The following is an 18,522-nucleotide window of genomic DNA, read 5'->3' as shown; positions in this document are numbered from 1 at the left end:
TATTGGATCACTAAACTATTTAATTAATAGCATTATCTATGATAACACTTATAGAATCTAAAGACATGAACTTTGAACGTTCAAGCCAGTCACGAATATACCTACACAGTAGGTTGAATGGACTGACGCCTATCAGGAAACAACTACTTCCCTGGCTAATACCACGAAGGGCGTTGGATTATATCCGACAAGCGTCAGTGCAGGAATATTCACATAGCCCATTGACTAATAAGGAAGTTTTTCTTACTTATTCAGAGAAATCGATCAAATTTCGTATATGCAGTTGGTTAATACCGCGTCCACTAGATGGAGTGACATTTTGATGTTCGCTCCAACTAAGGAAGAGGAATGAAATACTCTGAAAGAATTCCGATTTTCATTCCGTAAATGATGCGTTTCGAGCGGCCACCTCCAGGAAGGAGTGTCCGCTGAGGAGCTATAATGAGTTTCTCCCTCGTATCAAAGCCTTGATACGAGAGAGAAATCGCCTGAGAAAGCTCTATCAGCGAACCCTTTTCCCAGGGGATAAAATTGCGGCAAATAGGATGGCCAACCAAGTCCAGCAGGCCATCATTGATCATCGAAACGAAAGGTGGAATCCTTTGAATCTGGGAGTGACGAGCTTTGGCAAGTCACTCGCAGGCTCAAGGGGAAGAAGACTGCTCTCTCACCTATTCACGGAGAGCGCGGAGTATGCTACTCCCCCGCCGACAAAGCGTTAACCTTTGCTGACTCGATAGAACGTCAGTTTCAGATTAACGTTGACGACGATGACGACATCGATCGCGATATGCTGTTGGAAGACCGGGTTCACCGACTCTTCAGGAAAGATGACGATGACGACATCCGTCCAGCTTCTGTGGAAGAGCTGAAGGGATATATCAGGGCCGCAATGGCTAAGAATGCACCGGGGGTCGACTCAATAACTAATAAGTTGTTGAAGAGGATCCCGGACAACTGCGTTGAATGCTTACTTAACATAATTAACAGTTCGTTAGCCCTCAGACACTTCCCCAGTAGGTGGAAGCATGCGGTCGTCGTGATGATTCCAAAACAGGGTCAGAACCCGCTGTTCCCACAGAACTACCGCCCGATAAGTCTACTCTCTTCGGCGGCTAAGCTGGCTGAAAGAGTTGTTCTCCAAAGGCTCAACAAAGAAGTTGAGGACCAAAATGTTCTGCCTGATGAACAATTTGGCTTCAGGAGAGACCACTCCACTGAGTTACAGGCTCTAAGGCTGGTCGAAAACACCATCCGCGAGTTAAACACAAACAAAAAAGTGCACATTGTCCTATTAGACATCTCGAAGGCCTTCGACCGTGTTTGACACGAAGGTCTTCTGCACAAATTAAATGCGTTCGACCTGCCTCGGGGCCTCGTCCGGTGGATCGGGTCCTTCCTGAAAGACAGGACATTTCAGATTAGAGTAGAGGGATCTCTGTCTGATAACAGAGAAATCCTTGCTGTAGTGCCACAGGGGGCCGTGCTCTCTCCGACGTTGTACTCACTTTACACCAGTGACCTTCCGAGGCCCGAGCGTGTGAAGATATCTCTTTACGCCGATGACACGGCTCTCCTCTCATCTTCCATGGGTCGGGAGCTCGGTGTCGTCTATATGCAACGTGCATTGGACGACCTCGAGCGCTGGTACCTTGATTGGAAGATCCGAGTGAACCCGGATAAGACTCAGGCAATAACCATGTGAAGACTGAAATCTTCTCCGGCCAGAAAAGTGAGAATCTCTGGAAAGGAGATTAACTGGCAAGCGCGGGTAAAGTACCTCGGCCTTCTAATAGACCGTAGGCTCACTTGGAAGCCGCACATCATGTGCGTCAAATCAAAGATCGAGGGTCGGATAGCACGTCTGTATCCTCTGATCAACAGAAAATCAAAAATGAGTCTTGAAATCAAAATTACCATCTATATACGATGTTCAAGCCGGTCATCATGTATGCTACAGGCGTCTGGGGACAAGCGGCGAAATCTTATATCATCATTCTGGAGATATTGCAAAACAAGCTAATAAGGATGATTGTGAATGCTCCTTGGTTCGTGCGGAATGAAGCCATCCGCAGAGATTTGCAGCTGCCTTCCATTCGGCAGTCCATTCAGTCGAGAAATCAGAGAGTTTTTGATAGCGCAGAAACTCATGTCAGGGAAGCTATGGATTATACTGTAGACGACCCCTCTCGATATAAAAGGCCCCGACACTCTGTCGATTGAGGCCCCTATATCTTCCGTTGAAAGATGAACAACGATTTCATCCAATTCACCCCAGCCAGGCAGGGGTACACCGTGAAGGGCGGTACTGATGTCTGAGGACATTCATGCCGCCATACCATTAACACCCACATCAGTCATGATCAGTTTGTCCGTCTAGCAAACATCAGTTCAAGGGAGCCAGGCTCCAACCTGACTAAATTTAAGATGACTTCCACCGATTTTCAAGTATGGAATATCATTGACTTTAGGTCGATGATGGCCACTATCTTGCACTGATGAGTGACTAATGAACCCGAAACCAGTCTGCAAGGGTGCCCGTTCCAAAATTGAAGGTCGACTCTTTCAGTTGTATTGCCAATTGCATATGCAGGAAATTTCCTGTGAAGATTCCTGCACTGACGCCTGCCGGATATAATCCGACGCCGTTCGTGGTATTAGCCAGGGGAGTAGTTGTTTTCGACACTGGCTTGAACGTTTAAAGTTCATTTCTTCAGATTTGTTCACTGTCAGTCTTCAAGCATAGCCCACTGACTAATAAGACAACTTAGAGAATGTTCACTATGAATGGGGAGGCGTTTCGCTACGTGGTAGCTTCAACAAATAACCTAGTACATCAAACTATTCTACAATGTCTTATATATAACAGTAGATTATGACAAAACGTGACAGATGAATAATTGAATCTAGTTGAACACAGAAATTTCGAAAAAACAATCACAGTACAACATTACTTCTAGAAAAATAGGTAAAATATCATAATTTTATGTGAAAACCTAAATTGATAAGTGTTGAGCATATAAAAAATAAGATTAGTAACACTACGGGTAGACATATTATTATTATTATTTTTATTACATATAAATAAAGGCTGAGGACGAAGTCCTATGTAAGCCTAAAACCGAAGGATATCAACAAGTTAATATAATGCATGCAAAAAGAAAAATAATTAATAAATGCATAGAGGCGATTAAGCAAAAAAGCAAATGTCTATTTTGTTTTTGAAACTGTTCACTGAGTCGGAATTCATAACATCGTTGTAAGGTATTCCATGTTTCGAAAATACGATTCACCAAAAAATATTGTCTCTGCCTCGTTGCGACTTTTTCCTTTTTTAATTTGAGTGTGTGACCACGTAACCGCGTATCATTGTTGAAAACAAGAAGGACTTTCTGATTAGCATAGTTATACTCAGCTATATGGAAAGATATGATGAGGTCACCACGGAGTCGACGTTGGTTAAAAGCTAGCAGTTGTGCCATCCTCAGTCTTTCGATATAGGTTGGACGCACTTCACCAAAAGTCATACGTATGGCTCGACGCTGTACATTTTCCAACAAGTCCCTATCGCGCACCAGAACAGGACACTACACTGGACCTGCATACTCCACGATTGGACGAACGTAGGTTTGGCAGAGTTTTATGGAACTTGAATATGATAGATGAAGGAACGTTTTGCGGATGAGGTAAATCAGTGTGTTTGCGTGTTTGCATTTGGATATTATATGTTCGGACCAAGTTAAGTCAGTATTAATAGTCACTTATTGTGTACGTATGGAGTGGATTGTTCTTTCCTTGATGAAGTACGATGCATTTGTTGACGTTAAGAGGTAGAAGCCAATCCTCGCACCACTGACTAATCGAGTTGAGGTCTTCTTGAAGGGAATGATGTTCGACTAAGGCATTTCCATACAGTTTAGTATCATCGGCATAAAACGACTTGCTGGACTTCATGTGGAGAGCAAGATCACTTGCATAAACAACGAAGAGGAGCGGGCCAAGACCAGATCCCTGGGGAACTCCACTTGTGACTGTGCGAAGAAAAAGAGTGACCCACTTTGACCGTGAAAGTTCAATTTGTCATGTAATTTTCAATTCATAGGTTTAGTTGGCCTCGAATACCGTGTGTGTCACGTTTGTGCATTAGCCTCCACACTGAGATCCTGTCGAAAGCCTTTGCGAAGTCAAGATAAACGATATCTTCCGATATTTTTCTATCGTGAACTGTCGTCCAATCGTTCATGCACTGTAGTAGATTGCTGGTGGTTGATCTACCTTTGACGAAACCATGTTGTTCTGGTGGTATGATTGCGTTTTTTGTTAAAAATTCTGACATATGGATGATGGATTCCATTACTTGGGAAGGTACGGATAAAAGACTAATGGGCCTGTGGTTAATTGGATTGCATTTATCGCCTTTTTTGAAAATAGCGGTGACAGATGCCTTCTTCCAAGCCCGTGGGATGAGATATTTTGCGAATGAGACTAACATGATTGTTGACAACGGAGGGCAGAGAATTTCGGCAAACTTTTTGAGAAAAAAGGGGCTCATTCCATCCAAACCAGGAGATGAATTCGATTTAATGTTCAATAAATGATTTTTAATTTTTTCCGAAGTAAACGTCACATTAGTCAGATTGTCACGTAGTCGTTCTGCTATAATTTTTGGTAATTGGTAGACAGAGTAGACAGGCATCTACTACATTCAATGTTAGCCATACATCGATAGTAAACATATCAAAAGAAAATAAAATGCATCCCTATAAAATGATACCTACCCAGGAGCTCATGAAAGACAATTTTGATAGAAGAACTCATTTTTGTGAGCAAATAATGAATATATTAGATAACAATATCATTCAATTAGAAGCATTACGTTTTATGATGAGTGTACTTTGTTTCTTAACGGTCATGCTAATTGGCAAAATTGCCGCTACTCTTCAACGGAAATTCCTCACTGGATGAGAGAAAAACAAACGCAATACCCTCAAAAGGTTGATTTTTGGGCAGGGATTATAGAAAACCATATCATTGGTCCCTTTTTCATTGAGGGCAACTTTCCTGATCCAGGAAACCCTCAAGTTCTAGTAAATTCGATATGGTTTCAGCAGGATGGAGCACCACCACATTACCAAGTTAATGTCCGGCAATACCTCGATACATCATTTTCTATTCGGTGGATAGGGAGGCGAGGATCGATTGAATCGAATCGATTGATCGATTGAAATTAGATTTCTTTTTATGGGGATCGGTAAAGAGCAATGTGTAAAAAACTAAATCTTCAGATTTGAATGACTTAAAAGAACGAATAACGATTGCGATTAAGTCGGTCACGCCTGATATGTTAAATAATGCTAAATAACAGTTCAATTTGAGATTGAGATGTTGCCAAGACGTTCACGATGAACATTTTGAACATCTACTTTGTTAACATCAATAGTTTTTTTCGTATTCTACATTTCATTACGTTTTGCATTGCATTTTAGTTTTTGAGTGTATTATAACGAATTCCGGTAATCACATGATTTTAATTTATTTTATCTTAGACCTTTCAAACGATATATCAGAAACACTTCCTATTTAAAAAATTGTACCTGTCATTCAAAGGGGGTTGGAGATAGGGGTGGCATTTTTACATTGAAGAATGTTATATTATAATTTGAATTTGACGTGTTTTTCAAATATGTACAGTGACCGAAATAATGAATTTATTCCATTTGGCTTTTACACACTGTATATTATTTTTGACTTCTCCACCACTATTGACTCTAAGAATATTCTTATAATAAAACCAAATGAGATTCGGGTAATAATAAAACTTTTGTCACTGAATTTCAAAGGAAACTGATTGTGAGGAAATAAAAAATTATAAATTTGATCGATAAAAATAATCTCATGGATTCGACATTATCAGTGTCAAAATTGTTTAAATTATTGAAATCAGAACTTTTGATGAGTAGATTGGTAAATTCTTGAGAGAGTCCGTATTCGATAGATCAAAATTCGCCAATGTGAAACAGTGTTCTACTTGGAAATACGGGGTGTTAATTAAGTATGTACCATGAAATCAACAGACGATCCTTTAGGTAATTTCAAGACGAAATGTTCATATAAACTTGGGTCCGCAAATCTTTCGTTCACAAGATACAGGGTGTTAAAATAAAAAAAAAAGTTATTCGTAAATATCTTAAATATCCTTCACCTAATTTTGTTGTAATTTGGCAATGGTATTTATAAAATTGAGGAGCTAATTTAGCGCGAACGTGATTCAATTTATTAAGTCAAGTGGCGTCTCGAGCGGGATTTGAACGAATATTTTTGACTTAAAAATGTACGCCACTGACTTTTGTGCAATTTTTATTATTTCCTTGGATTGAGCAATTAGAAATACAACTTTTTTGTCTCCTGAGTTTTTTTTCGTATCTTGCTCAGTTTTTAAGAAAAAAAAGTCGACCTAATTGCATATCCCTAGACCTCACAAGGAATAATACGGGGAATTAAATTTTTCTGTTAGAAATTTTTATTTTTACAATTTTTCATTACTAATAACAACAAATATTAAATAACATTAACATCTAGACTAACGAATTGCACTAAATTAAGTGTTGGAAATGGCCTCCTTTGACTTCAATACAACCGTCTAGCCGCCGCATCAGTGAATTTCGCACTATTCTGAAAATACCTGGAGTATTTTTTTAATATGCCACATGAATAAATAATTTTATTCCGTAAATCCTCTTCACATTGAATAGCAGTTCAGGATACCAACGTTTTAAGGTGTCCCCAGAGAAAATAATCTGAGGGATCCATTTCGGGCGAGCGAGGTGGCCATGGGTGTGGGCCTGCTCTCCCAATCTAGCGATTATGGTAATTTTCAACCAAAAATTGCCGTGCCACTACACTAAAGTGTGGTGGAGCACCATCGTGCATGTACCACATACGGGATCTTTCCATGACTGGAATTTCTTCTAAAAGTCCAGGTAAAACAAATTCTAAAAACCTTCGATATTCTTCTTCATTGAGTTTAGGTGGGAGGAAGTGAGGCCCAATGAGATGGTCACCGACAATTCCGACCCAAATATTAAAAGAAAACTGTTCTTGAAAATTATTTTTTATCAATGCGTGTGGATTGTTTTCGGCCCAAAAATGATGTTGTGGAAGTTAATAATTGAATTGCGAGAAAAACAAGCTGAATCTGTGAACAATATTCGACTTAGGGAACCTGGATTTCTTCTTATTTTATCACGTAACCAATTAGAAAAAGCTAGTCTTGTCTTACAGGCAAATCTCTGGGCAATAGAGCTTGCACACGTTGTATGTGATAGGGATATAGCTGCTGGGCTCTTAAAATGTGCCACACTGTGACATGGATAATACTCAGTTCTTCAGCAATTTTCCGACTACTGGTATGAGGATTTACTTCAATCTCATTTAAAACAGCTTCTTCAATTTGAACTGTTCGAACCGTTGCAGGCCTCCCAATGACAACCGTCGATCTTTTACAGCTGCCTGTTTCAGAAAGTCGTGCATGGAGACGTACAAAAGTTCTTTTATTAGACACTACACGCTGAGGAAATCTTTCATGTTGTATGCGTCTTGCAGCATTCGAGTTTCCGTGAGCCATTCCATAACAGAAATGCATATCTGCCATTTCACTGTTACTAAATTGAACCATGTTTTACAAAAATGGTTCGAAAAATAACCAATTCGGTAGTCTAGCTGTTGATGTTATTTAATATTTGTTGTTATTGTTATACAGTGTGTCCAAGATAAGGATCCTAAGCATGGGAATCTCAGTACCTGTTGGAGGTACTGAGGTTAAATTAGGAAAAAGTTGTGTTCTTCAAAGCTTATTTACATGCCGTTTAGAAACTTGAAGAATTTTCATGGCCTGCTGAGATATTTGAGAAAAACGAGAATTTGACAATATCAATTTTATTTTTTTCTGACTTCATTTGAAAAGATATCAAACAACAAATAACACTTTTTCATTGGCACTTTTAAGGTACTACACGATGGTATTTTTAGATTTTATATCCGATGTTTCGTTTTCAAGAAACCATCATCAACTTTATTTTTTTTATATGACCCGAAACAAAAGTACACCCTGTATCTGATTCCATTTTTTATTACGAATTCAACGATGTATCACATGCCATTGTTTTCTTTTTAGTTTAAAGGAAAATTACATTTTTTCTATTTTAAAAAAAATCTTTAAGTAGGCGTTGCAAACAAATGCTTCGACGTAAATACCTGTTACCGAGCCTGTCAAATATTATTTAATTACACGATAAAATAGTAATTGTCGTTAGCCTGTTTGTCGGGTTGTTGTTTTTAGAGTTATTGTTACTGTTGTCGTTATTATTGTTTATTGTTGAATAGATAATATTGTGTTATTATCGTCGAATATGCCGAGTGAGCATTATACCCATAAAGAAAAGTTTGACATGCTAACGTGCTACATTTTGTGCCACAAAAATACTGTAAATACAGCAGAAATGTATCTTAATACATATCCAGAAAGAAAGCAGCCATGTAAGTCCATTTTCTTAGAGCTGGCTCGAAATTTAAAAGAATATGGTTCATTTAAAAAGCCTGTTTTATCTCGAAAAAAAGAATCTTCAGAAGAAGCTTAAAATAATGTTTTACAAGCAGTTGTTGAGAACCCTGAAATATCAACTAGGCAAATCGAAAATAATGTAAGAGTAGCAAAATCCACAGCTCAATTTATTTTGGTAAAAATAGATATCACCCCTATAAATTTAGGATTTGCCAAGGACTTAAACCAGGGGATTTCGAACGGCGCCGAAATTTTTGCGAATGGTATACACGCGCGTGTGAAGAAGATTATAATTTCCCTTCAAAAATAATATGGTCCGACGAAAGTATGGTCACTAATAATGGTATCTTCAACCGCCGCAATACGCATTACTGGGCTCAGCAAAATCCGCGTGTTAAGAAAATATCAAGACATCAAGAACGTTTTGGGTTTAATATGTGGTGTGCAATTTTAGGAACTAAAATACTAGGTCCGTTTTTTTACCATAATTCTTTGACCGCCGAACGATACCATCATTTATTGCAAAACTATGTAGAAGACTGTTTAGATAATTTACCTCTGGCACAGGTCAATAACTGTTGGTTTCAACAAGACGGTGCTCCTGCACATAATTCTAGACAAGTTCGAGAGTATCTTTCGCAGCGATTTCCTGGAAGGTGGATTGGAACCTTTAGTGAAGTGTCTTGGCCAGCGCGATCCCCTGACTTAACTCCTCTGGATTTCTTCATATGGGGTTTTGTTGAAAACCGGGTTTACCAACATTCTTTTGAAACTGAATAGCAGTTACGAGAATGTGTAACTGTCGCATTTAACAGTATTACACCAGAGATGTTACGTGATATTTTAAGTTCTACAGTTAGAAGATCATACTTATGTTTGGAAAATAACGGAAACCTGTTTGAACACCTTCTTTGAATTAAATAAAAAATGCGTTAATTTCTTTGTTGTTTTCATTACTTTAAAAAAATCATTATTAACCTACTTAAAAATACATTTTAAAAATAGAAAAAATGCAATTTTCCCTCAAACTAAAAAGAAAACAATGGCATGTGTTACATCGTTGAATTCGTAATGAAAAATGGAATCAGATACAGGGTGTACTTTTTTTTCGGGCTATTTAAAAAAATAAAGTTGATGATGGTTTTTTGAAAACGAAACATCGGATATAAAAACTAAAAATACCATCGTGTAGTACCTTGAAAGTGCCAATGGAAAAGTGTTATTCGTTTTTTGATATCTTTTCAAATAAAGTCAGAAAAAAATAAAATTGATATTGTCAAATTCTCGTTTTTCCCAAATATCTCAGCAGGCCATGAAAATTCTTCAAGTTTCTAAACGGCATGTAAATAAGCTTTAAAGAACACAACTTTTTCCTAATTTAACCTAAGCTGTATCTCCAACAGGTACTGAGATTCTCAGGCTTAGGATCCTTATCTTGGACACACTGTATAATTAGTAATGACACATTGTAATAGTATATTATGCAACGATCATGTAATGATGGTTATTAAGACACGAGCATTAACCGGGATACGAAACGAGCCGAAGGCGAGTTTTGTATGGTATATGTGAGTGTATTAATAACCATTACATGAGAGTTGCATACGCTATTTTTTCTAAACCCGATAAATAATGAAAAACTATAAATATTATTTTTGTATTGAACACATTTACAGTAATTAACTCATATTTAAAAAAAAACACAAACTTAATGGTATTATCATGGATATATGAAAACTATAAAGATTCTAATTATATTTATATTGAATATAACAACTGTAATTAATCTGATCTTTTAAAAATATTGGAGTCGATGGTATTCCTTCTATATCGCTGTTTTCAGACATTTTGATGATATCGGTAGGTAATATGAAAACTGATTTTGACAAACAAAGCAATTAGTTACTTAGGTTAGAATCTAGGACAAACAAAGGAACAGGATTCTTGATTGAAAAATTATGGGTTTCTATTGGTTGATAATCTGTATCGTTATGAAAAATCTGTATCATAATGGATATCATTATGATACGGATTATGGTCATATAAGTGTATTGTTAGAGTACGGGTGTAGAAAAAAATAATAATTTTCAAAAGAAACATTTAATTTCCCATAGTATTCCTTGTGAGGTCTAGGGATATGCAATTAGGTCGACTTTTTTTTCTTAAAAACTAAGCAAGATACGAAAAAAATTCAAGAGACAAAAAAGTTGTTTTTCTAATTGTTCAATCCAAAGAAATAATGAGAATTGCACAAAAGTTAGTGGCGTACATTTTTAAGTCAAAAATATTCGTTCAAATCCCGCTCGAGACGCCACTGGACTTGATAAATTGAATCACGTTCGAGGTAAATTAGCTCCTCAATGATATAAATACCATTGCCAAGTTACAACATAATTGGGTTAGGGATATCTAAGATATTTACGAATACCTTTTTTTTATTTTTATTTTAACACCCTGTATCTTGAGAACGAAGGATTTGCGGACTCATGTTCATATGAAAATTCCGTCTTAAAATTACCTAAAAAATCGTCTGTTAAATTCATGGTACATACTTAATCAACACCCTGTATATTGCATATCATTGGGATATTGAATTGGGAGTACTTAGTGGTGATTCAGATTCATAAGTACCCAATTTCAGACTCATAATTATTCAAACACAAATAAGCATCGCTACTGTTGATTATATGAAATTTTACTGAATTATTTGTTAGAATCAATATTATTGTATGAAAATATAAACCTCACTTCCCGAACTATTGAAATGTTCTTGCTATTTCCGACTGGTTTTGTTACTTGAACTGATTCGAAGACAATTCATGCAACTATTCAAGTGGCAATGATCTCTTGCCAAGAATCGATTAATTTCTCCCCGACTGGCAACCACCGCAAAACACTTTTCACTCATCTTTCTCCTCAGGTCAAACAGTCGGCATCCACCATCAGTGGCACCAGGACTCGGAAATTCACGAACGGCCTCATGTGCTGGTGACGTCGCCCGGCAGCCCTGAGCGCCAGGATCCATCGCAGCAGGCTTTGGCACCCAGCATCGGGGGCCGGATCCAGATCCGTCTCGAGTTCGATCCCTCGACTTTGCAGTTGTTGGTGACGATCGTCTGTGCGGCAGGACTGACCCTGAGATCGCCTCAGCAGCTTAGGAATCCGTACTGCAAGTTGTTCTTGTTGCCAGATCGGTCAGAGAAGAGCAAGAGGAGGACGAGAACTCTAGCAGGTAAGATAGTGTTCAGAACGTAGACTGAGTTATGCCTGTTTCGAGTTCGATTTTTTGCATTCTGTATTTTACGCGAGGGAACGAAAGTATAAAGAAAAAGTTCTGCTTGGAAAACGAAGGTGAATGTCCAGTTAGAACGATTCTAATATTATTGAAAGCTTTTCATTTAGTTTTCCTTATCTGTAAATGAATTTGGCCAAGTTCCAGTAATTTGAGTCATTCGATATTGTGGACATGGAAGTCACCGAATATGAAAATTTTTGGCACTGGGATGATTGATTTGCAGAAAGTCAATGGTGTTTTCAAGTGGAGAGAACAGTTCCCTAAATTGTGTATCGCTAGGTGATCTTGTGTGATATAATTTTGAAGCACATAACATGAAAGTTTTGGGGTTCCAGAGTTTCTTCTCGTTCACAGAAGAGAACGCTTCTGCTTAAAAAAATATCTCAAAATTACGTCTGAATCGGGAGTGGAAATCATAGACGGGATATAGAAAATTGACACTGAATTTGGTTTCTGTGAGTGCAAGAATGTGAGGACTACTTGATTGCAGTTATTCAATTCTAATTGATCATTCAGTAAATTACCCGAACTCTTGAACCTATTGATTTCTAAACATTGTAGAAGACTGAGTTTCAAACTTTTCTCTTCTGAATGTAACACGTAGTATTTACTCATGGTTGAATTCAAGTCCTCCTGCTGCGAATGTGGAATCGGTTTTTTCAATTACAAAATTACTCCAATGCTCTTTAATTTTTTAGGAAAATGTTCTACCCGTTTGGCCACTATACATTTTTGGGCAAGAGCCACAAGTCAGCTCATATGCTCCTGATCTATCCGACATCGAAGTTTTATATTCAATGTTTTCAATAAGTTTACTTTGACTATTATTCATTCTGTAAGCTACGTTTACACATTCTGTCTTCGAAAAACGAGCAAAATTATTGGTGGATTCACCCAAATATGACAATGTCCTATAACTGACGTTATTGCAATTTGAATTTGGGTAGACCTAGTCCATGGATTGCTTTTGTAGTTTTTTGGAAAGAAGTGAGTCTATAATATCTAGGTTATAACCGTTGTTGACCGCGATTTGTTTGATTAAACTCGGCTCTTTCTGGAAATCACTCTCAGACTGTGTCTTATTCAATAGTTTGTCAAGCATACTATTGAATGCAGCAAATTTATGGTGGTAAGGGTGTGTGGATGAATTATGTATGATAATATGTGTAAGATGGTTTGTGGAAAATTGCAAATTCATATTCATTGTTATTTTTCGTAATTGTTAAGTCAAAGTTAATGTATTGAATCATCTCCCTTCCTTCCAGTGGTGAATTTTATTGACGGGTAAATGGAATTGACATATTCAGCGAACTTGCCTAATTTTCTATCTATAACAGTACAATAGACTAAGATATCATCTACGTATCTGTACTAGTACAAGAAACTGTTAGTTAACTGATTATTATGGATTTCATACTCTGTGTTCCATGGAAATTTCAGCCAGCAAAAAACTCAAAGGGTTCTCCGTTATTAGTCCGTCACTGCATGTATAAAATTATTCGTAAAACTGGAAATGATTTTGTGATAGACGAATATCAAATAAATCTATAATTTCCTGTTTTATTAGTGGGTTCACGTGGTTTTTGTGTAATAGACGCTCAACCAGTCCAATTGTTTCAATTTACGGAAAACTGGGAAATACGTTTTGGACATCAAACGATGTTATTTTTGCGTTATCAGAAAGAATAACGTTTCTAATATTATTCTCTTATTGATAGGAATTATTTAAACTGAATCTCAGCTTGAAATTGATATAGGTTTGAATAAAATCTATAAAGATTTCTGAGGTTTTTACGGTGGGTGCATTACGAACGACAGCACAGGTCTAATCGGAAATTGGTTTTGTGTAATTTATTAAGAGAATACAATTTTGGTGGTTGTGGATTCATGATCAATGATCTACACTCATCCTTTTCATTTACAACCAATTCTATTAAGGGTTTCCTTAACCTTCTTCTGGTACATAGTTGTAGGGTCATCCATCAAAATATCGTAGCTCCCTGAGTTGAAGAAATCTAGAGTTTTGCCTAAGTAGTTATTTTATGTAATGTAATGCAATAATTGTTCGACCGTAATCTGTTTTCGTAAAAATCACGTCATCATCCGTAGATTTTTGCTTGATTGACTTTGCAATTCTAATTTCTCCATTATACTGAATTTGATCAACAGGTTCACATTTCAAAATATTTTCCGCGACATGTTTATTATAATTTCAAGTTTCTCTCAGAGCTAGCTCCGTTTCTATACCTGAACATTCCATGGTCGAGAAATAATATATTGTTTCATGTTATGACTGAGTCCTTTTTCTAACAATCTCGTTTCATTTATTGTAAACTTCCTATTGGATAGATTCACAAATCTGTCCAAAAACTTATGATTAGAATAGTTTTCCAAACTTTGGGCCTGTTTCTTGGTAAGTCTTAACTGAATAAATCGTTGGTAATTTATTTTTTTGTATCAGAAATGTTTTGTGAATTATATAAAGATACACCCGAAGAAGCCATTGTATGGCGAAACACTTGTTGCGTTTTTGTAAAACTGTTTAGTGAAAATCGATATGTTTTTGAATACACTTTGAGGTATCGTGCATACGTTTCTAATTGGGATCGCACACACTCGGTATACGTTCCTGATTGAGATCGTGTATTTTCTCCTAAACACGATCCTCCTTTTTGAGGATCGGATCAGCCAATTCTGAAATATTAGTAAACAAACGATAATATCATTCAAAAAACTGTATTCTGAATTCACTCCAATTTATTTCAGTGAATATTTTAAAAACTTTTATCATTATTGGTCTGAAAATGAAGTGATTATTCAAGATCTACATTTTTTATTTATTCAATTATGCCGTTTTTTGTGGCGACAACCAAAAAATGTAACTACATGCATTACCAATCAATGATTGATGATTGACTGGGAATTTAGAAATGGAAATGTCTTTCTTCTGTCAATGTGTTGAGATGATAATAATAATAGTAATATAACTTCATTCACACAAAAGATAAATACAAATAGATCGAATAAATATGACATTACCAAACAATTGTTGATATGATGGATGAATTATCAAGTTACGGCCCTGGCTCACATATACCTGAATTCATATACACAAGCCTCAAAATAACAATTCCACGCTCTGGAGTACTGGAGAACGAGATTTTGAAATCTTTTGCGATGTCTAACAGTTGATGAATTTTGATTCAATAAAACAAACTATTTTGAACCCTAGACTCCTCGTTGAAATTCCAAGCAAACAAATAAAACATTCCAAAGAACACATAATCATTACCTACCGTTGATTTCACCTTTGTTATGAAATTTTATTTTCCCCTACGCTAAAAAAATTTTGATTTTGTGTTCCTATGTTTTACGATCAAACGACTATCTTGAACGGTATAATGTCTTTCTGTGAGGCGTGTGAAATTGAATAATGAAAATGCGTTTTCTCGATGCGGTTGAAGTGTCTAAAATGACCGTTTCAACGCATTATATTTTTGTGAAGTTTTTGATGCGAGTTTCAAACGTGTCGATAAATCATAAATGACAAATGACAGGCGGTCATTGTTAAACTGATGATCAAAGCCAACTGGGTAATCTAGGTGTAAGTCTTGGTGTGAGTATTGATTTGTGATCGAGTGAATCATCTCGGAAAATCATCTTAAATAGTTTGGTTTTCACACATATTGAAGTGAATAATCTAAGTTGACTTGGAAATGCCTAATAACACTAAGATAATATTAGTCATGGGGGATAAGTATGCAACAAATCTTTCTTTTGTTTTGAAAAAAAAACTGAAAATGCCAATTGCCAAATAAATGTAATTCTGAAACCAGAAATTGAACTTTCAGATATCACAAGTGCATTTTTCTACGATACACTACATTACAGATCTGAAGATTACGTGATAATTTTGTTTAAAACTAATAATATCAGTAGCAACAGACTTTTATACCTTGCATTGAAGCAAATATTACCTATTGGTGGATTCACAAATCTGTTGCTTGTTTCATTCAGTGACCATATGACTATCCGCAATAACAATAATCAGAGAGATTCTTCTATAACTTCTACTCTTTCAGAAAAGCCAGATAAACAAATGGTGAAATGGTAACAAATGATAATGTTAAACAAACTCTATTCCTATTTCTTGTAAATGTTCAGTAAATACGCCACAAAACTGACGAATTACTGATACTTCTAGAAGGTCAGATGTTTCAAAAATATTTCCACTGGTTAATGAAAGATGAACCATGTCATTTAGAAAACTATATATCACTTTCTGAATATAGTAGAAGAGCTCGTTATGGTGGCAGTATGATATTAGTTAACAATAATTTCATTTCCGAATTTGAAGGTGAGAACATCACTATATATGATTATTTTTTTTCTGAAATTTGAATGCTCTATTTGCTATTTCAAAAATTTCAAATTGTATATTATGTGCCTCTATTGAACGCCCTCTGCAAATATATTGTTATTTTCAAATAACTTATGACTTAATTATGACAGATTTACCGCTATACTCAAATCTAGTTGTAACTGGAAATCTCAATATAGATTATATGGATATGAATTCACCGACCACACAACACTTCATAATCTGTTCAACTCCTTCAATCTGAACATGCATGTTGATTCATATACTCGCATTTCTCAATATTCCTCGTCTTGTATTGATTATATTTCGAGTAATTTTCACTTGGAAAATATTAAGTGCACAATTATTGTCTCAGGACTTTCAGATCATGAAGCCATCAAATGTACTATAGATATCGATGTGAAAAGTGATAAATATGAATATGGAAGACTATACAGCAGTGTGAATTATAATAGGTTTTATCGAAACTGACTTTAACTTGACTGGAATCACATATTATCCCAAAAAGATCTTTCCTTTGTTTTTCATAACCAACTTAACGAAGTGTTCAATCCTCCGTTTCCTCTTCAAAAGATCTAACAACAAAATATAGAAAGCCTTGAGTAACGCAAGGAATTAAAAGTTCATCAAGAAATCTTCGCTCTTTACACCACCTGCGGAAATTCACTGATAATCCTTAACTTCATTTATGTATTAATAATTTTTAGAGAATTTATAGGAATACCATCAGACTTGCCAAAAAAATTTGCCTAAAAAATTGAATTCATAACTCACATAATAAAATGAAAGAAAGCTAGTCTACCATAAATGATTTAAGAAATAGTACCAAAAAGAGCAGACATTGAAATACTGATCAGTGTGGACAATATAAATGAATACTACTATTCGATTGGATAGAAACTCAGTCAGAATATTGTGGTACCATATGATCCATAGGAAATGGTTTTCCTTTTTGAGGTGTATTACAATATGAATGCTGGAAATGCTGCTGCAGCAGTGTTTTGTATCCTTAGAAATGCGTTTGACTGCGTTGATAATAAAATACTGCTACGTAAGCTGAATATCTATGGATGTAAAGGGATAACAACACTACAGTGGTTTGAGTCGATCCCTGTGGTACTGGTGTACCACAGGGATCGATTCTCGGCCCCACATTGTTTCTTTTGTATATTAACGATTCAATGAATACCTGGAACATTCACTTTTTTCGCTGACGACACTATAATGTGGCATAGTAAAGGTATAGATATACACAATGAGAAAATAGCTCATGATATACAAAAAATTAAGTCTTGGTATGATCCCAATCTACTCTTCCTTAATATTTCTAAAACCAATATTATGACTTTCAAATGTTTACTTGAGAATTTATCTGTAGCGTGCGGTATCATTGAGAACAGGCAGTGTACTGAATTTCGGGAGCTGTATATAGACGGTAGACTGAAATTTGACACTCACATCAGAAAGTTGAAAAGCAAACTTTCCACCGGCTGTCATGCAGTGAGAGTTATTGCTAGAGAACTGGCAGTTTATACTGCGAAAACAACATATCACGCTTTGGTAGAGTCTCACTTAAGGAATGGTATACCTTTTTGGGGTGTGTGTAGCCTTAATTTGGTGGAGTCTTCATTTGTATTACAGAAGAGAACTATACGACACTTGTGTAATGATAAACCTCGTGACTCATGCAAGCCACTGCTGATAGATGAAAAAATGACAGTTTTAGCTCGTCATATTCTGGAAACAGTGTGTTTGATTAAAAAGACATCTGGGGAATTGAGGTTAATCCCCCATCACTATACAACTCGTCAGAGCATACAAAACAATTTGAAATTACCTATTTCTTGCTCCTGGTCAAGGACTCCTTATTTTACAATGGTGTGAAGATGTATAACCATCTTCCGAGTTACACTAAAGAAACAAATAATGATATCAATCAACACAGAAAAATAATTAAAGAAATTCTGAGTAGTACAGTTTGACTGAGTTCTATACCGATCATTTTCAACCTAGCATGTTTTATGTGTATGTTTCAACCATTGCGGTTTTTTATACTTCAGTTCACATTATATTTTATTTATATTTTGATATTCATAGGACATTTATATTTTTTTATATTTATATAGTAACTTTGTCTAGATTTATTCTTTGGACAATAACGTATGCATAATAATAATAATAATAACTTGGTTATTGAAACAACGTAAATGACGAAATTATTGTATGCCTTAAATAAGATACACTGTAAACGGAGAGGATCGCAAGTTAAAACGCTAGATTTTCGTT

General features: G+C 36.1%; 1 protein-coding gene across 1 annotated transcript in view; it reads left to right on the top strand.

Moving 5' to 3' along the window:
- Rim (Rab3 interacting molecule) overlaps positions 1-18,522 on the top strand; it is a 355,610-nt gene that overhangs the window by 153,537 nt on the left and 183,551 nt on the right. Inside the window, exon 8 of the mRNA XM_074185890.1 lies at positions 11,481-11,792. Coding sequence (XP_074041991.1) covers positions 11,481-11,792 — 312 coding nt within the window. The remainder of the gene's footprint in view (positions 1-11,480; positions 11,793-18,522) is intronic.

Source organism: Leptinotarsa decemlineata, unplaced genomic scaffold (genome assembly GCF_025532065.1).
Source record: "Leptinotarsa decemlineata unplaced genomic scaffold, Ldec_3_MD MMD2_tig00078363_RagTag_RagTag, whole genome shotgun sequence".
NCBI lineage: Eukaryota > Metazoa > Arthropoda > Insecta > Coleoptera > Chrysomelidae > Leptinotarsa > Leptinotarsa decemlineata.
Note: the sequence above shows the minus strand (reverse complement) of the source record. Positions and strands in the feature narration are given on the sequence as shown.